This window comes from Gadus morhua, chromosome 7 (genome assembly GCF_902167405.1).
Source record: "Gadus morhua chromosome 7, gadMor3.0, whole genome shotgun sequence".
NCBI classification, from domain to species: Eukaryota; Metazoa; Chordata; class Actinopteri; order Gadiformes; family Gadidae; genus Gadus; species Gadus morhua.
The window spans coordinates 19,994,827-20,020,271 of NC_044054.1; the positions used below are offsets into that span (position 1 = coordinate 19,994,827).

The window sequence follows — 25,445 nt, forward strand, 5'->3', positions numbered from 1 at the left end:
TTGGGGGAACAAAACACCATCAAGTTAGAAAAGCCACTGTGTCCGCTGGTGGGGCCCCATGTTGACCAGAATCTGCCCTTTTTATTTTTTCGCCCCTGCCCTTCAAACAGTCTGAGTCCGCCACTGGTGTAGTGGCTAGAAGGTTGGACTCGCAGCAAGGTTTTGGGTTAGATCCCCCCTAGGTCCACAGATGGAACCATAAGAGGTCATATGATTGCTTTCTCCTTAAGGCCTGCATCCACTTTTACTGTATGTTGATTTGGATAAAAGTGCTATAAAGTTACATTTATTCATAGACAAACAACTTCAGATGGCCAAAGGGCTATAAAGTTGAGCATTGTTAACAACTAATAATGATTATTAGATGCATGGTCAGGTCGGCTTAGGTCAGGTCGTCAACCCCCGCCTCCTCCTAGCTGAATTTTAGGGTGTCCCTGAGCAAGACACCTAACTCTACCTGCTCCCGATGAGCTGGCTGTTGCCTTGCATGGTTTACACAGCAGTATGTCTGTGAATGAATGGTTGTAAGTTGCTTTAGATATCAAATAAAGGGGCCACAGAGTAGTTCACCTGCCGACAGATATACCCCATGGAACTTGACTTCCTCCGTTGCTTATTATTTTCTTAATCTGCAGGGTATGTCACATCTAAATATTCTCCAAAGAGTTCTCATCTGGGGCAGCAACAGGGAGCCTGGCCACAGGGAGGTCTACAGCTTGTGGAAACAGGTATGCACCTCAATCTCAATGGCACTGCGAGCAAGGAACTATAGAGGGTAGTAGTGGGTCCAGTACTCACCATGAATAGTGGCAGGTGCTTATTTTTTCCTGTGGTGCTCAGTGGGAAGGAACAACAAGGTTTGCGTGTTGGGAGGGGAGGGTGGTGGTAATTGGCCACAAAGAAAATACTGATGACATATCTATATCTATAGATAATTGTATCAATAGCCTAATATAATTGTAATTACATATGTATATGTATATATATATATATATATATATATATATATATATATATATATATATATATATATATATATATATATATATGTAATTTAAAGGGTGTGAATGTCAGGGGTGGGGGTAAGGAATGTCTTATGTTTTGTAAGGTGTTTCTCAGTTATTAATTACCACACCAATTACCACTATATATATATATATTAAGAGACAAGTTATTCCATGTTGATCTTGTATCGGTGTTATTTTTCAGTTACGTCATTTTCACAGGTTTTACCCGTGACGTAAACTTAGTTCAGACAGACATGAGTAATCGAAAACACATTTCGAGGAGCAGCAATGTTTTCATGCCTGACGTCTTGCGCTGCTATGCCATGGCGCCCGTTATGTCGCTGATTGCGAAGGAAATATCTTAGCTCTTGTTTTCGTTTGGTTTATTAAAAATTAAAAAAAGCGCTTCGCCATACTGGTTTGACTTTAACATCACTTCACCCTGAACCGGCCATGACCGTCGAGCAGAATGTCCTCCAACAGCATTCTCAAAAGGTAAGCTTATGCTAACTTGGGGCTTGGCTAACTTTAGCTTGTTTGGCTAGGTAAAACTTAGCGTCATGAAATACACAACAGTCAAATTCAGTTTTCTAATCGAGTGTCTGTAAAACACACCTGACCGAGTGAATCCAAACGAAACACGCTGTCTACCTCTATACCAGTAGCTGTTATCCCTTATAAATGAATAAAGATAACTTAGGCCTTATTTAGAATATAACGTCCACAGTAATAGGAGGCTAGGTGGAAGCTATAGCTAACTGGCAGTACAAACAATCGCTCTACTTTCGCTTTGTACCCAATGCTGTAATTACGACACGCCTGGTAAACAAATCCTGAGATTGCGCTCGCTAGCATTAATTTGGTAATTTATCAGTCATTTTGCTATAAAATATTAGGCCAAGCTGTATTCACTGGTCTAATTTGCACCTCCACTTTATTCCCGTAGAGTATTACCATGTTATTTTTTTTATAAGAACCCATGATGGGGTATAGCACACGAAGTAAATATTGGTGTAATTTGTATTGAAATCAAGGGGTGAAGTTAGGCCTACGCATAAAATGACCGTTGCAGGCGTTTCCTGGGTCACCGATATCTTTGTTTACTAGGCATGGCCACTAGTGACGCCGGGGAGTGATCCTGAATGATGCCTCCTTGGCTCCTTGGGTGACTGAGCAGCTAGGATGCGCAGGTCCTCTACCTGCCACTGCCAGAAATGCCAACCGCGAAGTAAACTCTAAAGTAATTACACGTAGGAAGAATACACAGCAAAGTCTGTCACTGTCCATCTCAAATCCATTTCAAAAGTATCGTAGCAAATAACACAGCCAAGGTATAACCCCTCCCAACCTTAGATGTTTCAGAATGCTAAACTTGTAAACTTGCTCTATCTATACAGCGTTGGGATCAAATGAAAAAACAATTGCCATGTGGTGTTAAATTGGCTGTATTTAAACAAATGGATTGTCATTTTTTTCATGTTGGTAACCTTACACCTAATATCGATTGTTTGTGTGCTTTCAAAGAAATGGGATTTATTCAGGCATGTTTGTCAAGTATGTTTGCAACAGGACCACCGTTTTACCTAAACATAAAGGGCTATCCTAATCTTTCCATTATCAGTTAGAGGGAGAGTGTGTGAATCCCAGGTTTCTGGGTTTGTACATCCAGTGACAGTTCAGAAATATTGGATGTGGATCAAGTCACATTTAGCACATCTCCTGGGGGATGTATCCTGGGGGAAATATTTGTGTATGTAAAACTTAAATGGGATTGCGCACGGCAAAAACACACCTTAAGGTTAGCTTAATATTTGTGGTACTTGTTGGGAAAATAAAATATGTGCTGGCATGCAAATCAAGGTGTGGTAATGTTTAAACAAACAACGTTTTATTGGGTTGTTATGAAGAAATCTACCCTTTAACAGATTCTGGCAAATAATGAATGCCTTTTTGGTTTATATATATATTGGTCTTGTATATTATATCTGTCTTTTGATCTTTGATACATCTTTGATGTAATGATCTTTTTGTTCAGCAAGCACAAAGCAGTAAAAACAAACAGTTGGCCACAAACATCTCTTCCCATGAAGCGGGCCATTTGTAAATAAAGCAAGGGGCTCTGATTTCTAAAATTCCTGGTGGCAGGCTCTTAGTAGAACCTATTCTCAAGGTTTCATCTTCACTCTATTTGATATTGACAGTTTTACATTTTACATTCTTCTGAATTTCTCAGTCAGCACATCTCAGTCGGCGTCAACTGAATGGATCTCTTTTAGCTTGTAGCAAAATGTAAGATAATTATAATCATCCCATATATTATTGTATTGGCTACTTTACATTTTAAAGCCTTATACCATTTGATAAATCCACATAGTTAATATGGAGATTATTACAGCCCACATGCAAGATGATATGAATATGTAACAACCACACCAGGCCAAAAGTGGCCTATGAGTCACTGTTTATGCTTTGAATTGGCTATGCCGAGACCCTTTTACTGGCTTTCGACTGAGCCTAACAGGTTCATTAAACAATAAACTGACTGGAAAGTCAATGGTTTGATTACAGACCTCAAGAGGCAATAAACGGCTTTCCCCAGCTGGACTGAAGAGGTGGTCCATGGGGCCGCTGATGTTATTGTGCCGCAAACAAACTGTACAGTTGGGACTACGGTCTAAACTCCTTCCTCATGCTTCTGCATGGCAAATTACTAACTTGTGTATTCTACTCTGTTCGGACGGCTGCATTGCCCATAAAGAAGGCCATTGAAAATAGTTTTACCTCATTGACTGGGATTCCAAAAACAATATCCTAGGAAAATCGTATTTCTAGGAAAAGGAATATCTGCATGGTCCATGTTGAATCAATGTCACAGTGTATTCTGTTGAATTGAAAACATTTCTGAAATGGTGTTGGCCGTATGTCAAGTTATTGTACTGGCACACTCAACACTTTTGATGCATTATCCTCACGCACTGACTGTACCAAGTGGGGCGTACGAGTGCATTATTCACTACTGTGTCACTGATGTAATTGTGCTGTAAATATAGATGATTTAACCAGACATTGTTGAAGTGACTAGCTTCTGAAGAATGTAGGATGGATGAATGTAGGCAGTGCCCTTAGAGAATGGAAATATAGGATCTAAATGGGTTGTGACACTGGGTTGAGTGGCCTGTGGAATTCTGCAACTTTAAGACTTTAACTATGAGGTAACATGTTTTCAGTAGCGCACGCATTATCGGACACGGTTGGTCAGGTCTAGTCTTTGTTGAAAGACCACGCCCTGAAGGATTTTGTGTTTTGAAAGGTGAGACGTTGAGGTTTCCTCACATGATCATCATTCAATGTTTTTCTGTATTAATTTACCACACACACTAAATGACTGATATATGCAGAATGAAACACCTTCTAAGGTAATTGTTTGAAGAATGTCCTATTGCGAGTTAACTGCAACAGCCCATCTCGATACGTGAAATGTGGCTTCAAAGTCGGTCATTTAAACCACTTTGCCCATCTCTGGAACAATGATTGTATTGTTTCAACATGTTATTATAAATGCATCAGCCTTTTTCACCCATGGTTGCCAGCTTGCCTTTTAGTGCTTGAAAGACTCTATTTTTAATTACCACACTCTTGGCCTGCTTCCGACTGGGCAGAGCTCGCCAGAGACTAGGTGTAGCACCCTAGCATTGTAACAGCTTGAGGTGATGGTGTTGGATGGTTGAGGCGGGCGTGCTTCGTTTGCTAACTGGGAGTTCTTGTCACATATTATGATTTATGTTCTTTTTATCTTTCTGTTTGAGATCTGTCTGAGTTGTTGTTCAACCCTAGCCTGTATACTGTGCCTACGAAGGCTGCTGAAGGCGCAGACTCTAAGGGCACTTCATCCACCTTGTTAATTCGTTCTCGATGTCTATTGCGTCAATGGTGCAATGATACAATGACAATGATACACTACAGTGTGTGACAACTAACCAGAAAGTGTTATACAGTGAGTTGCTTGTTTTTGTGAAAAAATGTTGTTGGTTTAACCTTGTAGGATACATGCCTCCAAGGGCCAAAATATAATTTTGGTTAGAAAAACTCAAGTGTAATACATTGTTTAACCCTTTTGTCCCTTTACATTCACCAAAATATTATTACAATAAGAAAGTTTAACTTGCAATTTCTTTAAACTAACTCACTTGCGCATCCACTTAATTGTGTTATGTTTACCTTTATCTCCCCTTCCCCCTCCCTTAGCACCAACAGACTCTGATAAACCAGTTAAAGGAGGTCACAGGAACCACAGACATTCAACTTCTCCAGCAAGCCCTGCAGGTACAGTATAATGGTTTAGCTTACCGCACATGGACAAGCATTATTAACATTCAGACGAGTTTTGTTTGATTGTCATGATATTTGCATAATATAACCCTTGCCTTGAAGTCTCCAGTAAATGAACACAACATTACATTTTCACTTCATCGTTGCTCAATTCCTTAGTCATGTTATGCACCTGTTCAACATTGTTTGCCAAAACGCACTCCCACAAGGTACGTGGGAGTTATTTTACGGACATCTAATCCTGGCGAGGCAGATATCAACCCACCTAAGGAAATGCGTTACATCACCAAAGTGAGCCGCTTCGTGTTGTCTTTAACATGGTGAATCGGCTCCTCTCGCTACAGGTGAGCAATGGAGACCTGGCCGAGGCAGTGGCCTTTCTGACGGAGAAGAACGCCAAGGTCCCCCAGCAAGATGAGCCCACGTACTACCAGACCTCCCAGGTGGCCAACGACCGATACATCAGCGTGGGCAGCCAGGCAGACACCAGTAAGCAACGCCATCGTCACCATGAATAACGAACATGTTACCATTTATTTAGTATCCATATTTGGAAGGAGGATATTCGGTGGGAAGAATGGAAAAAAACTGTTAAAAGCTAAAATCAACATTGATAAGCAATTACTTGACTGCTATTCCGCAGTGTGTCTGGACGTTATGAGCTACGATAAGATAATTCTTTATTGTCCGAGCAAGCCTGAAACTTGTCTTGCATCCCAGCAGCTCTATTTGCAAACATCTCAGACAGGACATCAAAAAAATAAATAATTACATTCATCATGACATTACAACAACAGACGAAAACATTTAAGGCACATTAGTGGCATTTGGTCGTGGATCAACTGCCTGATTCAGTTTGAGGCTTGACTAGTGAACCAAAGAGTGCTTCAGTCTAACCTTTTTGAATGTTGTAACCCTATATCTCCGGTTTGATGGTAGTAGATTGTACTCTGTGTTCAGGACGTGGTTGGGGTCGGAGGAAATGTTGGACCTATGGTGATATTAGGCCCTATCAAGGTCCCAGCTGTCGACATGCTATTAATAGGCTCTGACATCCCAACTTGAGACTGTGGTGTGTGTGTGTGTGTGTGTGTGTGCAGATGTGATCGACCTGACCGGCGATGACAAGGATGATCTTCAGAGGGCCATCGCTCTCAGCCTGGAGGAGTCGAGCCGTGCCTTCAGAGAGACTGGCATCACAGATGAGGAGCAAGCCATCAGCAGGTGCTGGCCAACATGTATACCTCCACCCCCCTCCACCCCCCTCGGCCCCCCACTACACGTTTACTGACCCGCCAACACGCATACCTCCCCCTGCTAGCCCAACCACACACACAAAAACAGACCCATGCACATTTCCATCATTGCTGTTGTACCTGCAACATCAATGATGTGCAAATATATGCATTCTGTGTTATCTCTAAATAACTTTTGTGCAGGTAGAGACAAAGTTGTGATTAAACGGAGAAAAAGCTTCACCGAACATTGAAATCCAACTCTTTTAGAAGTAATAATAATCAGAAACACTTCTGAATATTTTACACAACGTGCCTACCTAACTAGTCACCGAAGCCCTTGCTGGTTGAGTGGACGTCGACGTCTCTCACGCACTACAGATCTGAATTGGTGCAGGAGGTCAAGAGGGGGGAAAACCCACCTGAAACCCAACACTCAAGGGCCACATTCCCAGGCTTGTTCTGTGCTAAATGGGGACCAATGTGAAGTCTCTTTGGGGGAGAAACCCTCAGAGAGGCATCAACATGTCATTTGTGTCCTAGACCAAGGTGGCGGAGCGTCCTTTGGCTATATTTACGATTGTATCTACGTTGTGTCATCCTTCCCTCCATGTTATAGAGTCCTGGAGGCCAGCATAGCTGAGAACAAGGCCAGCTTGAAGCGCACCCACACGGAGGTCTGGAGTGACTCGCCCGACCCTCATGACAGGAAGCGGATGGACAACTGTCCCGTGGGCCTCAAGAACGTCGGCAACACCTGCTGGTTCAGTGCCGTCATTCAGGTAGAGCCCACGCACTGTGAGCCGGGAAAAATAAAGAGCTCCCCTATCAGTGCCTGAGGCTATTGAGTCTACCCCCCTCCCATCCTTGTCACAACAATTCGCCTGGTTTGTTGTCTTCCTGTGGCGCCACGGTGGCATGTGAACTGAATACAAATATGTTGGAGGGTACACCGGATACGCCGTCACATGGTGCCTGGTAAACACACACACACACACACACACACACACACACACACACACACACACATACACATACACATACACACACACACACACACACACACACACTTCTCCCTTCTGACAAACAGGCGTCTCCCTTAAGGAGGCTGGGGGCTTTTGCACTGTAGCCTGACCCCTGCAGTAGATTATCTCAGAGCGCGTGATAAGCAACTCTTGACCACGCATAATATGATGGGTGAAGATGAAGCAGCAGTTCTAACAAGTATCTGTTTTGTCACACTCTAAAACGGTTTGGCGGTTCTGGGTCACGGGTCCAAGGACTCTGATTGGCCGCTCGACCCAAAGTGCAAGGCGGCAGCCTTGGAGGGGAGATCTTTTTCTCGCTGACCCCTTTTAATCTAAATGAGGGCAGAAACTCTTAGGTCATTTCAAATGCTGTGGGCCGTGTTTTTAAACCAAAGTCAAAAGTCAATCATAAGCTAGTGTGATAAAATAGCCCACTACATTTATTGTAACTACTGAAGACGTACGTCAGGTGACAAAAGAGCAAAGTATCTGTGAATGAAATTATCTGTGAATGTTTAAAGAGAAGCGTGATTGTTCACTGCAAGTGTACGGTTGTCATTTGATGATTCAGTGCACCTGTCACCCACAAGTCTTTACCGCCGCAGGCACAATCTTTTATAAGTGCATTTCGATGTGGCATACTTGCCCACACCCTGTGCTAGGACAGGGTGGACTTGAAGACGATGTTGTGATGAGAAGTTGACACGCTCCGCCTCGTGGGACATGCAACTTCTCCATTGCACTCAATCATTAAGGGAAACTCCGATCCGTCAACAACAGCATGATAGTGGGCTCATGTCGATTTGGATCCAATTTAGAAGCAAGCATGAAAGTACTGAAAGACTTAAAGTACTTGAAAGACATTAAAACATCAAAACCCAAAGCCTGTTGATCGTCTTATCCTCTAATATATCATGGGGTCAGGGTTGGGTTTGAACGTTTTTGCTGGAGGAATGACTCCGCTGTGTGTCCCGTGGCTCTTCCTCTCAGTCGCTGTTCAACCTACTGGAGTTCCAGAGGCTGGTACTCCACTACTCTCCCCCGGCCAGGGTGCAGGACCTCCCTCGCAACCAGAAGGTGAGATGAACTCCCAAGCTCTCTAAGGGTACTGGTATAGCCAGGCATCTTTAACTTAGTTTGTGAATCTGGTTCACCTATGTTATATCAGTTTTTGTATTTGTTTTTGTCACCGAGCCCTAGACCTTTCTCAACCTTCAACCCCTTGGAAGGGGCGAAAGGTCTCCACCATGATCATTATGATATCAATGGCAGGAGGTTACGACACCGCATTCAGCAGCGTCGCAACACTCTCCTCCGGTTACAGCAGCTTAGCCAGCCACCTCCAGTCCTACGTGTGTTTACCGAACCCCGGTGTGAAATGTCCCCACTCCCTCAGTCACTCAGTACCTCAGTCCCTCGCTCACTCACTCAGTCGCTCACAAACTCCATGATGGACATGTATCTGGTTGAAATGCATGCAGCACAGGGGTTCTTGTTTTGTCGGAAAAGGTGCATTTTCCTACGATCAAAAAACATCCAAACATCCACAAGAGTTCAGCATAAGGGTTAGTGTCCTGCTACTAGTAATATGTAAGCCCATGTTTTGATGGCAGTCCCCTGCAGTGTTAATCCATGTCCTGTTGCTCAAGAGATGGCAGAGACCCTCAAGTACCAAACCTCCTTCAGTCTGATCTTGCTCTATAAACTGCGTTTTATGATGTATCTCGGTTCTGTTGGGCTTCATGCTGACATCACTTTACTGGGAATAAACTTGTCGGGGGCGACATAAACGTCTTTTTATATCTAAAATAGAAAAGCTTGCATCATCAGTAAAGTTGTTTTCATGTTCATACAGTACATATTTGCACTACACCATATTCCAGAATTTGAATGGTATCTGTGTGCTTCCACCTGGCGGTCCCAGTGGGTCACATTTGTCCCGTTGTCCCCCACCCAGGAGCACAGGAACCTGCCCTTCATGCAGGAGCTGAGGAACCTCTTCTCCCTCATGGTGGGCTCTAAGAGGAAGTACGTGGACCCGTCGCGCGCCGTCGACATCCTCAAAGACGCCTTCAAGTCAAGCGAGTCCCAGCAGGTAAACAAGTTCATTCACAAAGAAAACGACAGCGTGCTGTCTAAACACCTCCCAAATGTAAGAGGCACGGCCCAATTAGCCGGAGCGCTAAGCGTGAGGTTTAACCGAGGCCGGGGCTCCAGACACCGTTCATCAGTCATGCTGCTGCACCACGTGGAGAGGGCCAGGTTGGGAGAGCCATTGACCTGGGTGTGAGAGGGAAACGGCCTTCGTCTGTATGATGGAGTGTTCTCGGCGCCCTATAGTCCACTAAAGGTCCCTCAATGGCTCACAAGTCATGAGTCACACCATGGCATGCCACTCAAACAAATGACTAATCGCTGGTTTGCCTGGACTAAGGCCTTAACTCCCTGCGGTTGGGACGCTCCTAGGAACCCCCCCCCCATATATTCACTCCCTTTTCCCAGCGGGCTTCTTTGATTATCCTTGGTGTGTTTATTGTGCCAACAGCAGGATGTGAGCGAGTTCACCCACAAACTGCTGGACTGGCTGGAGGACGCCTTCCAGATGAAGGCCGAAGAGGACCGGTACGCACGCGCACGTACACACGCACGCACGCAAACACACGCACGCACGCACGCAGACACACGCGCGCAAGCAAGCACACATAAATGCACATCTAAATTTGCTCACCTCGGCTAAAAGCTCTGGGCATAGATTTTTCTTTTTATGGCGGTTAAGTAGACAGCAGAGGTCAACACAAGCGACTGCCTCTTTGCATTAGCCCTGCGTCTCTTAGGCAGATAAGTACTGTATTAACAGCCGGGGCTGATATACCGTCCTGTATTCCCCCTGCGCTGATGCGATGGCTACTTCTAAAATGTTATTTTATTCCTTGTTTACCCCATTCCAGCGAGGGCGAGAAGCCAAAGAACCCAATGGTGGAGCTCTTCTACGGGCGCTTCCTGGCCGTGGGCGTGCTGGAAGGTGAGGCGGGGTGAAGGGGTGTTAACATGCAAAGCGACGGCGTGGAGAGAGGGAGACCCAGGACGAGAGAAAGATAACAAATGAAAGGGAATGGGGGAGACAGGGGGGAAATAAAGGCTGGGGCCGGGGCCGGGCAGCAGTAGCCCGGAGAGAGCGTGGGCGTGCGAGCCCCTGCCCCCGGTAATGAAAGGTGACCTTGTTTTAATGAGATATAGGCCATGTTTAAAAAAAAAAAGAAAGAAAAAAAAAAAGGGGGGTGAGAGAGGGGGGGGGGAAGGCGGAGGGAGGAAGAGGGCAGCCGCATTGATCCTGGAGGACCTTGGTGGCTGATTGACATTGCGTTTATTATGCATGACAATACTGGCCCAGAGCCACGGCAAGCCGGGCCAGCGGACGAACTCGCCGCTCGTAAAATGACCTTAATGCCTCATCTGCATGTCCACCAAACAACCAGATCCACCCACCACCTCCACCCCCGTGCTTTTCTGACATCTCATCAGTACTCCATGCAGAGGGTCTCTGCTGCTGCCGCTGCTCTTTAAGTGGTTCTGATGAGTGACCGACTGCTGAACTAGAGGAAAAAATCAGCACGGATGCAAACGAGTGTGAAATGGCTCCAATTATTGCTTTTCTTTTTTTCCACTGCCTCTCTCCCTCTCCTCTCGCCCAGAGCGCTCTGCATCTCTCACTTTCCCTCACGCCTGACCCACTTCTACCCTGAGCCTGTACATATGCTCCTCTCCCCATCTCCGCCTGTCTCTTTCTGTTGCAGTACACTCATATCCGTGGCGTGATGCTCACACTCTTCCTTGTGCAACCATTGTTGGTTTTCTGTGGCTCTTGTTCGATCCTACAACAGTCTACTACCGTGTTGAACACGGCTCTCTTTCTAAAAGTCAAAGTCTCCTTTTTCAAGTCCAAATGTTAGATTTACTATCCGTGAGTTTTGCATTGATCAGCATCCCTCCCTTCTCCAGGTAAGAAATTTGAGAACACGGAGATGTTCGGCCAGTACCCCCTGCAGGTGAACGGCTTCAAGGACCTCCATGAGTGTCTGGAAGCGGCGATGATTGAGGGGGAGATCGAGTCCCTGCACTCAGCAGATAACTCAGCCAGGTCTGGGCAGGAGGTCAGTGTCCCAAGGCTCTTGTTCGCTCTCACGCACACATACACACACCACACACTACACACAATGTCAATGCCAAGTTTTTGTCAACTTGCTCAAATTATTTTCTCGAGGTATAAACAAGACAAATACTTTGTTTTATCTATGTAGCAAATACAAACAAAACAGCTAAGGATTTTCACTTAAAGTTCAACGATCAGTCCAGACACTTCCAGGCACTTTCCATTATGCGCATTGAGTGGCTTATGGTAGCTGGTGGTCCGTGCCTCACGATGAGTCCTGTCCATGGGTGGGGTTGACCTCTGGATGGCTGGGAGGCTGCACATGTCACGCTGACCAGCTGGTGGAGACTATTTACAGGAGGCCAGCAGCACATTGATTTGAAATGACAGCAGTCAGCCCTCTGGAGTAGCGTCTGACACGGCGGTTGAATAATAGTTTGTTGTAGTGGAGATACAACAGTGTAATGGGAACAGAAATGGGAAAATAAAACAAAGCTGAAATGTTGAAAGGGCTTTGTAGCGTGCTTAAGGGTTAGTGTGTCCGTGTATTGTGGGTGGCCTTGGACTGCCACTGATATCTAGTCTGTCAAGGCTACTTACAGTAGCATTGTCATTACATTTAATAAGCACACCTTTTATCAACGGAGACAACTGTTTGAATTTGCACTACATTTACATTTAGTTTGGATGACATTCTGTTTCTGCAGAATATTCAGCTTTCGCTAATGTCAACATCCCTATTGTCTTTCAGCACTGGTTCACTGAACTCCCTCCTGTGTTGACCTTTGAACTGTCCAGATTTGAGTTCAACCAAGCGCTCGGACGGCCCGAGAAGATCCACAACAAGCTTGAGTTTCCCTCCATGCTGTACATGGACAGGTATAGCCACGGGGAGCAGAGGGATGGAGAGAGAAAGTACCTGAATATACACCTGCTGTGTGACTGAGACTAATGCTTGCCTGACTGTCTGTGTGTGTGTCCTGTTCTCTCAGGTACATGGACAGGAACCGAGACGTCACCCGCATCAAGAGGGAGGAGATCAGGAGGCTGAAAGAGCACCTGACGCTGCTGCAACAGCGGCTGGAGAGGTTTGGCATGCCCCCTCTTGACGACTGCCTTATAATTAACTGAATCCTGCACAACTATAGCTGTCACTCACTCTTAATCATACATTGTCCGCCCCTTTCCAACCTGTAATTAGTTTATTTCTTTGTTCTCGTCTTTCTCTCATTCTCTCTCTCTAACTCTCCCCCCTCTCTCCACCTCTCCCCCAGGTATCTGAGTTATGGCTCAGGCCCCAAGAGGTTTCCTCTGGCAGATGTCCTCCAGTATGCCATGGAGTTTGCCTCCAGTAAGCCGGTGTGCACCTCCCCTGTGGAAGACATTGACACATCAGCACCCCCCGGTGGCACAACAGGGCAACAACTGCCCCAACCAAGGTTGGTTGCATAAATATGAGAAATATATATACATTGATTTGATCTGTTTACATATAGTTAAACCCTGATATTATACTATCTCTCTGCTACCTTTTTTTCTGATGTTCATTGCATGTTCTGAATATACTTTCTTTTCACGCTTTATAACTCCATAAATGTGGCAATAATCGTATTTGACGTGAAAAGTTTAGAATGGAACCAATGAATGAAAGAGACACTGACATTGACACTCTGTCTACATTGAGTTTCTGATGCTGAGATGGCTGAAACATTTATGTGCAGATGGGACTCTTCTTGCCGGTCTGTGGAACAATTGCAGATGCAGACTAAACTCCTTTACTGTAGTGTAATGTAATATAATGGTTGATAACACTGGACCTATTCCAAGAATTCTTATTTGCTCAGAGGTTTGTCTAATCAAAATGGCATTTATGAGGGTTCTGAAATGACCTTGGTTAGGCATAATTGATTCTAGGTAAACTGATAATATCTGTTGAGAATCAGATGCAATATCCACCGGGTTATTATTCCAATACAAAAATAACAAATTATAATATAAAAGATATATAATAATCATTTTATACAATCCATTATAATCAGTTCAAGGCGGAACATATGATCCTTTTTAAAAATGTAAAGTGCTCAGTATCTGCATTCAATCTCTGTATTCTGCATATATATATATATATATATATATATATATGTCTAATATACATATAACATACGGCATCATTCTGTGATTCGGCAGCACTGTGGAACAGGCCGCCGCCGTTTCCCCCGACGCCCCGTCCTCTGCCCAGGGCCCGTCGCTGGCCCAGGGCTCGGCCGCCGCCCTGTCTCTGGCCCCGGGGTCGGCCCCCCAGCAGAGGGCCCAGGTCCACAAGCCCTTCACACAGTCCCGGCTGCCCCCCGACCTGCCCATGCACCCGGCGCCAAGGCATGTGACGGATGAGGAGCTGCGCGTGCTGGAGGGCTGTCTGCATCGCTGGCGGAGCGAGGTGGAGAACGACACTCGGGGTATGACGACTGCAGCCGCAGCCATCTTCATGAGGGACCGGTTAACACTCATAGCCCATATTGACTCCAGATTTGTCAGCATAAAGCAATGCATTGTTTGCGATCCGCAGTAGGGCGTCGTTTAGGCAGATTAGCGCGCGCGGGTGTGGCCGTGTGTACTTTGCACATTGTTTCGCAAACTGTTTCTCATCAACAACCATACTTGAAATGTGAGCACCGTGGTATTCTAAGGCTCGTTGGATGAAGTCGTCCACTTTATACCATGTATGATGAACTCTTATTTTGTGGTTCTAGTTAGCTACTACTGTGGCTACCCCGCATTCATTCTATACCTCAGCAAAGCGTGGGAGCAGTAAAATTAAACACTACTTTAAGTAGCTAGTGCCGCTACCTACCCTGCATCCCGACCCGTACAAGTGGTTTGAAGATGAGGATGAGGACTTTTAAGTAAACACATGTGTTAAGCTTACTAATAGAGCCAAGCCAGTCAGGGTAAATGTTAGTTCCAACTAGGCCTAAAAAATAATTTTGTTTGGTTCCGGTTTCCGACCGACCCTGTCAATGTATGTGCGACCCAAATTATTTTATGAGTTTTATAAAAAAAAAAATTTTTTTTTTTTTTTATGTAATTACGTTTTGGTACAGCACCTCTATAATTACGTTTTGGTACAGCACCTCTTCATTCTGTACAAGGATGAGCGAATTTTCTCGTTTTTAAATGAAAACAACCTACCTATCATTCGCTGCCGCTGGAAAAAATAAAATAAAAAAATAAAATAAATTCCCTACCTACCCATGACCTCATCTGACAACCAACAGGAACCAAACTTTTTTTTTTTTTAGGCCCTATAGTTCAACAATTTGTCTTTGTCTCATGACTTTCAATGCTACTTATATCTAATTAACCGTAATATTCATGGCCTCATATTTATACAATTTACTTTCAGATCTACAGGGCAGCATCTCAAGAATCCACAGAACCATTGAGCTGATGTACTCTGACAAGTCCATGATGCAGGTGGGTGCCACTGTTGTTCTTCTATTTACAATCCATGCATGAATATGTGTCAAGCCGTGCCACCACATGATCTTCAACAAATGCCACAATTAATGACAAATGAACTCCACTGGAGATGCTGTTTTATTCCCAATTCTCATAAGTAACCCTTTAATTGGTTCTGCGTCCAATGAGGTCAGACGGTTTCATGGGTTATGGTTTTAACTGCAGCCATAACCCATTAGCACCCATCTGTTGTTCCATGGTTTCTCAGCACTCAAGTGTAGCTGTCCCCCCCCCTCCCTGCTTGCTGCAGGTCCCGTACCGGCTGCACGCCGTTCTGGTCCACGAGGGCCAGGCCAACGCGGGCCACTACTGGGCCTACATCTACGACCCGCACCAGCGGCGCTGGATGAAGTACAACGACGTCTCGGTCACCAAGTCCACCTGGGAAGAGCTGGTGAGGGACTCGTTCGGAGGCTACCGCAACGCCAGCGCCTACTGCCTGATGTACATCAACGACAAGAAGCCCTTCCTCATAGAAGGTATGGTGTCAAGGGAGGAAATAGCAGCCCCTTTTTTAGTCCTATTCAACTGTAATTCCTATGGTATGCAATACCAGGTTCTCCTTGAATTCCCGACATCTTGTTTTTCTCATTTGGGTTGGCATATGTAATGTATTGATTGCATCTTTTGACCAGAGATGCACTGAGACTTTTTCATATGGTTATATTTGTCAGAGAATATATTTGCACTGTTACAATTAATTCAAATTAAATCACAATATTTGAACTAGGTTTTTTCATCACATGCCTGCTCCAACGCTCCTCTCCCATTGGTTCTCCCCGCAGAAGAGTTCGACAAGGAGACGGGCCAGGTGCTGAGCGGCCTGGACAAGCTGCCAGCAGACCTGCGGCGCTTCGTCCAGGAAGACAACAAGCTGTTTGACAAGGAGATGGAGGAGTGGGACGCCCTTCAGGCCCGCAAGGCCCAGCAGGAGAAGCTGGCCCTGGCCGCCGCCGCCGTCGCCGCCGCCGCAGCTTCTACCGCTGCTGCGGCGGCGGCTGCGTCCACAGCCTCCGGAGCCTCCTCCAATACCACCTCCTCCTCCTCCCCTCAGCCAATGAGCATCGAGTACAGTCCTTCGGACAACACAGGTGGGTAACCCTCCAAAGCCACTATGTATACTCCATTTTGTTCTGTGTGAAACACAATGTAAATGCGCTGACCCTTTAGTTCTGTTGTGGCTGGTGAATGATTTAAGATGGCTGACCCACCGATGGCAATTCAATATTGGCTCTGAAGAAGTAGGGTGCTACAATGTACTGCAAGAGTCTCACTTGAAACAACACATCCAGTTAATGTATTTTTTTTTATTGTCATCATTCTCAATGTAATGACCCAATTATCATCTGTCTGGGAAACTAGATAAATGCGTCCCTTCTGTGTGGTTGACTTGAACTGGTATCAGAAATCATCCACCTGATTCATTTTGGCAGTATATTTATTAATATGTCTGTCAAGCCACCGTGCCCATGTAGGGTTGGTTTCCTCTCCTCAGTCCAGATCGTCTTCGTCCACCTTTAGAAGCTGGACATGCATTACGTTGACAGTTTGCTAATGCAAGACTAAGTGGAATCCAATCTAAGCAGCAGTTTTGTCATTCATCAATGACACAGTTCCTGCTTGTGTGCCATTTTCAATCTGTTTTACACTGTACAAGATCATTTTCACCATTAATGATGATTGAACGCAAAATCGTTTCTGTAATGCATTTTTGAATTAAATAGAAAAAGTTGCCGCCATCCTCAAAGCTTTTCGCTCATTAGCCCATATGTCATGTACACTAAATGTCATTAGCTCCATAGCCTCCACAAATTATTCGATGAAAGACGGTATGAAATAAACTTTTTCTACCAACAGAAAGTTGGTAGAAATCTATTGTTAACTTCAACATTCAATTCATCGTTGATGGTCGGGTCTTTTTGGATCAGCTCGTAGCCTTTGAGGTGTGTTGGATCGTCGTCACCACTGCATGGGATCAACTTAACCTTCTGTTGGCTTTGTGTGTTGCAGTGGCAATGCAGGACCCAGATTACATGGAGCAGCCCTCTCCTACCACAGACTCCAAGCAGCTCCAGCAGAACATGGAGAGAGCCATCTCACAGGCTGCTGCTGCACAGGAAGACACCAGCCCCGAGACGCTGCTTAACGCGGTGCGTTCACACACACGCCCGTGCACTAACGCTTGGCTCTAGAGCGATGACGTGCCAACTCGTGGCCCGGAATCTTGACTCAAAGAGTTGGCTTGAATGGAGTAGCATTTCTTGTTGAAACCTTTTTCTATGCCACTTATTCCATATGTGTTACCATGAGATTCGAGAATTGAATTTTCTTTGATTGTTTTTTTTTTTTTTTGTGTAACAAAGATCATCAAAGCACTTCGTATACAATTGATTATATAACGAAACGAAAAAAAATAAAAAACTTGTAAACAATGATGTGAAAATAGGCTTCTTAATGGAGAAGACTATTTTCCCCTTTTTTTATTTTTTTTATTTATTTATTTTCAACCCGCGCCAACTCCAAGACTCTCTCCTTCCTCCATTCTTCTTCTTTTCTGTGTATGTCTGTCTGTGTCCAATTCTCTCCACAGTCTCCTCCCCCCAATCCCCTCTCTCCCCAGCCTGGGGTCCTGTCCCCTTCTCCGCCCCCCCAGCCTGGTGCGGAGGGCGAGGGTCCGGCCCAGCGTACTGTAGAGGTGGCCATCCCCCACGTGGGAACTTTTGTCATTGAGTCAGAGGAAGGGGGGTACGATGATGAGGTAGCGCCCGCAGCACCCCCCTCCCCCTCCAACACTGCACTTGTCCTTTCTGTTGTTATACCTGTATTCAACCAATCCCAGCCCTCCCTACCACTCACAATGGACTTGATTGGTTCGACAATTAATCCCAGAGTTTAAACCCACTAGTTGGTTTAACATAACCATGGTAACTATTTACCTCAATTCAAACCTCATATAACCTTAATGGTATAAGATGTTATGTTATAAGAATAACCTCTTAATCCGTTTTAAGATAAGAAATTACTTTAACTTAAAACCCGAATATGACAATTTTAAACCCTACCTTTAATCCCGACATATTTTAACACCTATACTTAAAGAGGACATATTATGCCACCAGGTGTGAGTATTAGCCTTACAAGCCGTTTCGAAAATCTGCCCCATATGACATCACTAGTGGGCCTGTCCACCTAGATCTGTGCTGGATAGATGAGCGTCGTTTACTTCAGTCCACTGGGTAGGCTGGTAGACTGATCTATCCGGCACAGATCTAGGTGGACACGCCCACTAGTGATGTCATAGGGGTCAGATTTTTGAAACAGCTTGTAAGGTTAATCACACTCACACCTGGCGGTACAATATGTCCCCTTTAAAGATCTCTCACCTATTACCTAATACATCTAATCATACTTTTAATCTCCATAACGTGAATACATTTAATAATCTGCAAGCCAAATGCTAAAGTGCAAACAGTTATAACATAGGGCTCCGTTTCAGTAATTGCATTCGAGGTGGGATTTGTGTGAATACTGGTAAAAAAACGAACGGGAAAATAATCCCCTAATCCCCCTCCCTCGTCAGGTTGTCTTTCCCTGTCTTGCAACAAGACGTCTGTACCTGTTTGAGTTGGAATGAGGGCGTCTCTCCTGGTTTGCCCCACAGATTTTTCACACTCGGAGAAAAAGCGGCGTCATTCATTCCTCTTTCCCTCTTGTTTTGAGCTCAAGATTAAGGGACATTACGGGCAGGGAAAAAGGCCACTGGTTTGACCTGACACAGAGCAACTATATTGCTCAACCTTCTGCGCTCCTGTGTGAAAAGTCACCACCCCCTACCCTCTATTTGAAACAGCCTGCCTTTTGTCTGAAGAAGACTCTTTCACACTAAGCTTATCCTGACCTTTCAGACGTAGGTGGGGGGTTAGATGTTGGTGGTTGGATGAATGTGTGACTCTGTCCATTTGACCCCTGATGTTTGCGTCTGCAGCAGCATTTGAACGGCAGCTGGGGGTCAGGTGTTTCGCTGTGTTGCTCTGCATGGGTCTTCTGGATATTCGCAGTGGGACACTCTTTATCTCGTCTTTGCTTTACGGTAGTCCCCTGGGTCTGTGTGTTTGCAGAGGTGCGTGGGATCGAATTGCACTGCGCTCAATCACTAAACCTGTTTTCTTAACACGGTGCCTTGGCTGTTGTCTCTTTCCTAACAGCCTTAACCCTGGCTGCATAGTGTTCTTTACAGCCGGTTGTCCTCGATAAAGCCGTGCCCTGGTAATGGATCGTGTCATTCTACTGACCACACACTCTTGTCACTTGTAACCTCTGCATGGACTGCTAATCAATGCCTGGCATGCTCTGGACTGCTTGAACGGGTGGCTCACAGCTGAGGACCCGCCTTGTCTGACTCCCAGTGCTTCTGAAGGATAATACTGTGTGCTGTTAACCACAGTTCCCCTTCCCCGACTTTAGGCGATGCTGACCCCAAACATGCAGGGTATAATTATGGCCATTGGCAAATCCAGCAATGTATTTGAAAAGAGTGGGCCCGAGGCAGCCTTCTTCAAGGTATATTGCCCCTTCTACTCCTCCTCATCTCCCCCTGTCTTATCTTCCTCTCCCTTGTACTCGCATCTCATCTTTGTGTCACTTCTTTCTTTTTGATGTCTTCTTTTTTTTCCAGTTTTATGTTGGGAAGTTCAACTCAAGTTAGGATGGGGCGTTGGTAGTGTTTAGCCCATCCAAGAAGAACAAAAACATGGCCAGTGCCTGTCCACTAAAATGGAGCATTAACGTTGTTTTTGAATCTTTTTTCTCTGTGTTTGGACCTCAATTCAATTTTCTTTTTTTTACTGGCCTGATCTGATAGAAATCTTTTTTTCATTTTATATGAAAAATAAGTAAATAATATCATTCTAAAAACACCCCTGCAATGCATGAACTGACTATGTTTTGTTTATTGCGGGAAAAAAATTCCATTGGTAACGTAATATATTTTTGGTAATCAGTGGGATTATTGTTGTCGAATCTGAATATACATTACTAGTATTAGGGACTTGGTGTGCTCAGCATCAACAGAGAGCAATGATGGATGAGTCTTAAGTTTGTCAGATCATATCAGACTCCGTAGGCACCGCGACTCTGGAGAGCGTCAAACTTTTGCACTCAATCACATCGGTGCTGGATCGTGACCGCGCCAAATAAGTTTCAATCATCATCCTTTTTCGTAGCGAGTCACTCAGCGGGGGGGGCAAACGGCCCCTAAAAATATGCACGTCCCCTCTGAAGCCTGACCTCAATCAGGAGGCAGGCTGCTCCCCCCGGAGGTTCATCTATGGTCTCCCTCTCCCCTCCCTCCGTCTTCGCGCAGGCCATCAAGGTGGAGTACGGCCGCCTGATGCATTTTGCGGAGGAGGACGTGGCCTCGGATAACGACTACCGGCTGCAGCACGCCGTCGTCTACTTCATCCTCAACCAAGCGCCCAAGAAGATCCTGGAGAGGACGCTGCTCACGCAGTTTGCCGACAGGAACCTGGCCTTCGACGAGAGGTCAGTGGAGCCGCCGCAGCAGCAGCCACAATGCGCTGGCTCGCCCGTTAGACTTGAGGGATGCTTTGTCTTGAGGAGGATTTTTTTTAAATACGGAGTATGGTTTTGATTACACTTATGCTAATGGAATGAATAAAATGGAGACCGATTGCCGCACTTGAAAGCCCATTTCCATTTCCATCAGCCAGCGCTCACAGCACCCGCTGTTCTAAATTCACTTTGGAAACTGTTTGGTCTTATGCGTTGTACAGCCCTAAATGGCTTTGAGAAAAACAGGAATTGCTAATAGAAAGATGCATATTGAGTTCTATGAATGCCACATATGGTCTTGGCTTTAGAAACCTTCGGGACTATACTAGCACATTCTTTGTTTGTTAGAATAAAGCTGTGTACACATGTATTCGATGAGCCGTGCAGTCATGTTTTTCAGACAGAAAATCAACAGGACAGATATAAGACACGCCAATACATCAACCTTGTTATTGGCAGGCCAATGAGGGTGTTGCAGGCTTCATTTTAATTGAAGTGGGGATCTTTTTCAAAACGACCAGCAGGGGGTAGCACAACTACTAACACACCACAACAGACTGGCTCATTGTCTGCAGCGGCTGGTTGAAGTCTCATCGTACCTATGCGCACACTCATTGCACCTCCGATTGCAATGAGCAGGGGCTTCATTTACTCATTACTAAATATAAATGCCCTCCCCCCCCAAAGATGCGGATAGTGACACCTTTTGGGTATCAAGTGGAGCCCCCGTTTACTGCCATCTCTTGAAAAACTTTTCAACTTCGCTTGTTAGCCTCAATCCATATTCATGAGAGAAGAATTGATTTCTCCCTTCTCTATTTTGAGCCGGATAATTAGATTTATGTGTGCAATGTGGCCTCAATAGCGTTCTCTAGAGAAGCGGTTCACTTCTCCTCAGCACTAAAGAGTGATTCATTAGACCGTGTTAAAGGCCCCAGGGCAGGGCGCGCCATCTCATCTGCTAGAGTACATCACACAGTGACTCACCATCTTCACCACTTACATCAGCCCATCCTTCTCTCTCTCTCTCTCTCTCTCTCTCTCTCTCTCTCTCTTGCTTTCTCTGTCTCTCGCCTCTTTCTCACTTCCTCAGGTGTAAGAGCATTATGAATGTGGCGCGTGCCAAACTGGACCTCATTAAGCCCGAGGAGGTCAACATTGAGGAGTACGAGGTCTGGACCCCTTTTCTCTTGGATGTCTAGTTAAAGGAGTTGAATTGGGTTTAAATACTTGGGAGTCAGTCAGACATGCTTCTGAATAAGGCCAATGCAAAAAAAGAGGCATGTCAAGTATAAAGACGGCACGAAATGTCTTCAGTTAAAGAAATTATGTATAAAGCACTACCAGCTGTATGTTTAAATTAATTTTAGATGCAACCTCATGTGTTACTCTTTATCAGATGTGGCATCAGGACTACAGGACTTTCCGGGACACCACCACCCTTCTGATGATTGGTTTGGAGCTGTTCCAAAAGTCAAAGTAAGAGGACATTGTTCAACTCCTCTCCATACATTGTTTGAAGCCAAGCACAACCATTTGTATTTGTTTTTATTCAAAGCGCCATTTGTTCATTTCTGAACTGTGGAGGGCAGAAAGGAACTCGTAGAGTAAACAAACGGAAAGCTCCTTGCCACCTTGCTTACCTAAGAATAAGTATATATAGGTATAATGGCATAACATAGGGCCTTTGCTGTTGGCAATCAGAGCTGATATTTAAAAGATAGCCCATGCGCTGGAAAAAGCTGATGGTTGTTTGTAGGTGTTGCGTTATTTCTTTCTTACTGAATGCATTCCTTTTTCCTGTGACTCTTTCCAGTTATGTGGAGGCCCTGATGTACCTGATCTACTCGTACCAGTACAACAATGAGCTGGTTGCCAAGGGGCCTAACAGGGGCCACGACGAGGCATTTCTCAGTCACTTCCGCCGCGAGTGTTTGCTAGTAAGTCGCATATATACCAATTTTGGTGACTTTTGCTGAAATTCGTGTGGATGGGAATTACCCACTTAAAGTGGGAATTCATTGAGGCCAACTTGAAGTCAGACAGAACAGCACACGGACGACAGAATCCTAAACTCGCTTTTTCCAGCAACCAATCCGTCTGCTCCATAAACGCATCTGGTCAACTTTGGCATAAAATAATAATATTGTATTAATGGATCTTCCATGAAAATATTGCCTTGCTTGAGCAAACAAGCAGTAGGGGAATTCACCACTCCTAGCTCAGAGTCCGCAGTCTGCCGCCATGGGAACATACATACGTTTTTAATCTTGTAACAATCCAATACAAACTTCTTTTTTCTCTTGGTCCCTACTGGGGCCTCTGGCTGAGGGAGGGGGGCCTCTCGTCGGGTATTTTGGCGCGGTCTGCCCCAGTTCAGGCCCATAGCGATCATGTTGCTACTGAACCCAGTAACCCAAGACTGGCATTGTGCTCGAAATGCGATCACTGGAGCAGGGGAGGGAGGGCTAGGAAGCAGGCGGCCTGAGCGAGTGTAAACACATTACAGTGAGACCTAACCATGTCCTCAGCTAACCTTGGGGTAAAAAAAAGAAAAAGCTCTCAATGTCTTGATCGGACACCTCAGATCTCTGGCCAGAACCCCTGGCTCGCGGCCTCAGCCCGCTTAGCTGTTTACCTTTTGGCTCTTGTTTTAATTGAAAACACTGCTAACGTTGACACGGTTTAATGTGTGTCGATGTTTTTTTTGGAGCAAAATCCAACCGTATTCACAGAAAGTGTGTGTGTGAGTCTGACTGTGTGTGTGTGTGTGTGTGTGTGTGTGTGTGTGTGTGTGTGTGTGTGTGTGTGTGTGTGTGTGTGTGTGTGTGTGTGTGTGTGTGTGTGTGTGTGTGTGTGTGTGTGTGTGTGTGTGTGTGTGTGTGCGTGCGTGCGTGCGTGCGTGCGTGCGTGCGTGTGGAGGGCCTCAATACTGTGTGTTTGGGTTCTACTGCAGGGTCAGGGAGTTCTTAGCAGGGAGCGTTTCCTGAGAACTCATAAGAGGGGGGAAAAGTACTTAAAGTATACTTATCGTGTAACCTCCCTTATATTTACGTTCAGAAACTAAACGAGCAAGCAGCTGGCATGTTTGAGGCTGGCGAGGACCCGCAGGTCACCAACGGGCTGGGCATCATGAACGAGCTGGTGGTTCCCTGCCTACCCCTGCTGCTAGTGCAGGACGCGGAGAAGGACCTGCTGGCCGTGGAGGACATGAGGAACCGCTGGTGCTCCTACCTGGGCCAAGAGATGGAGCGTGAGTCTGCTCGCCAACCCCTTCCAACCCAAATAAACGTTTTCGGTTAGCTCCTATTTGAGTGATGAACTACGTAGACGATCAAAGCTGAGCTTTTATTAGAACATTGTTTTCACTGTTTCAAACGAACACGTCGTTTTTCTGTCTGATTGATTTTCTTTTTTTGGACATTTCTGTTGCTTGGGGTCGCGTTGTTTTCCCAAGGTTCTAAATGATCTTGTTCTTGGTATCGTGAACAGTGTTCAGGTGAAATGGGTTTGGCGTTTCCCTGAAAGTTAGAATAATAAGAATTATGCAACCTTTTCAGTGGGTCGATGAAGCCCTCTTTGCACGCTACTTCGGAATGTTGTGATTTCCTATTTTTCCCCGTCTTTGAGTTCACCGGTTGTTGACGCCATAAAATGACCTCCGTTGTATCCCTTTGTTTCCTCCTACTCTTTCCTGCCCCCCACCAACTGCAGCCAACCTACAGGAGAAGCTGACGGACTTTCTCCCCAAGTTACTGGACTGTTCCACGGAGATCAAGGGCTTCCACGAACCCCCCAAGGTGCCCACCTACTCCACCCTGGAGCTGTGCGAGCGCTTCAGCCAGATCATGGCTACTGTGGCCAAGGCCCTCACTGAGGGCAGATGAACGAGACCCTCAAACCCCCTCACAACCCTACCCCCCTCACCCCTGCCCTGGGCGCCAAAACCCCATGGATCTCTCTCTCTCTCTCTCTCTCTCTCTCTCTCTCTCTCTCTCTCTCTCTCTCTCTCTCTCTCTCTCTCTCTCTCTCTCTCTCTCTCTCTCTCTCTCTCTCTCTCTCTCTCTCTCTCTCTCTCTCTCTCTCTCTCTCTCTCTCTCTCTCTCTCTCTCTCTCTCTCTCTCTCTCTCTCTCTCTCTCTCTCTCTCAAAAAACCCATGCCTTTCTCTCAACCCAGGGGTCAGTCTCATATAGGCGTTATTCCCGTTTTTTTGCTGCTATAGGTTTTATCAATATTATTTCAAACTTTATACGTTACGTAACATGCAACGGAGGATGTTTTTGGTTGTGGGCGAAGGCAGAAACCGAGGTGTGAAAGATGGGAGAGAGAGGCAATCCTCTGGCGATTGAACAACACATATTCAGCTAGTGCTTTGCAAAAGAAAGATACAATAGCAGTTAAGGGCTTAATTTTTTTATGGTTGTTGTTGCTGTTTGGATAAAGCCCCCACCCACCCACCCACCCCACCACCAAACGGCTCTTTTTTTTAAGCTCTCCTTTCCACGTGGAAAGGATCACCCTGCTGCTCTGCCACCTGTTGGGTACAGTATTATCATATCTCCTTTTTGTTTTCTTTTTATTTTCTAAGTAAGTAATGAAACGAGC

General features: G+C 45.5%; 1 protein-coding gene across 5 annotated transcripts; it reads left to right on the plus strand.

The window, feature by feature from the left end:
- Window positions 1-1,262: 1,262 nt before the first annotated feature.
- usp25 (ubiquitin specific peptidase 25) lies at window positions 1,263-24,839 on the plus strand. 5 transcript variants are annotated; one of them, XM_030360990.1, is made up of 26 exons: window positions 1,263-1,502; window positions 5,253-5,330; window positions 5,681-5,825; window positions 6,437-6,560; window positions 7,191-7,353; window positions 8,590-8,676; window positions 9,557-9,694; window positions 10,145-10,221; window positions 10,548-10,621; window positions 11,599-11,750; window positions 12,501-12,628; window positions 12,742-12,837; window positions 13,024-13,188; window positions 13,937-14,205; window positions 15,153-15,223; window positions 15,519-15,747; window positions 16,054-16,359; window positions 17,279-17,418; window positions 17,859-18,026; window positions 19,733-19,828; window positions 20,631-20,809; window positions 21,933-22,011; window positions 22,239-22,318; window positions 22,656-22,779; window positions 23,900-24,092; window positions 24,554-24,839. In XM_030360990.1, the coding sequence occupies exons 1-26, from the start codon at window positions 1,461-1,463 to the stop codon at window positions 24,724-24,726; spliced, it is 3,576 nt and encodes a 1,191-aa protein (XP_030216850.1). In that variant the 5' UTR covers window positions 1,263-1,460; the 3' UTR covers window positions 24,727-24,839. The 5 variants fall into 5 exon arrangements, with proteins under 5 accessions (XP_030216850.1, XP_030216852.1, XP_030216853.1 ...); XM_030360991.1 differs by having other exon boundaries at window positions 1,268-1,502; window positions 5,262-5,330; XM_030360992.1 differs by lacking the exon at window positions 19,733-19,828.
- Window positions 24,840-25,445: the final 606 nt, after the last annotated feature.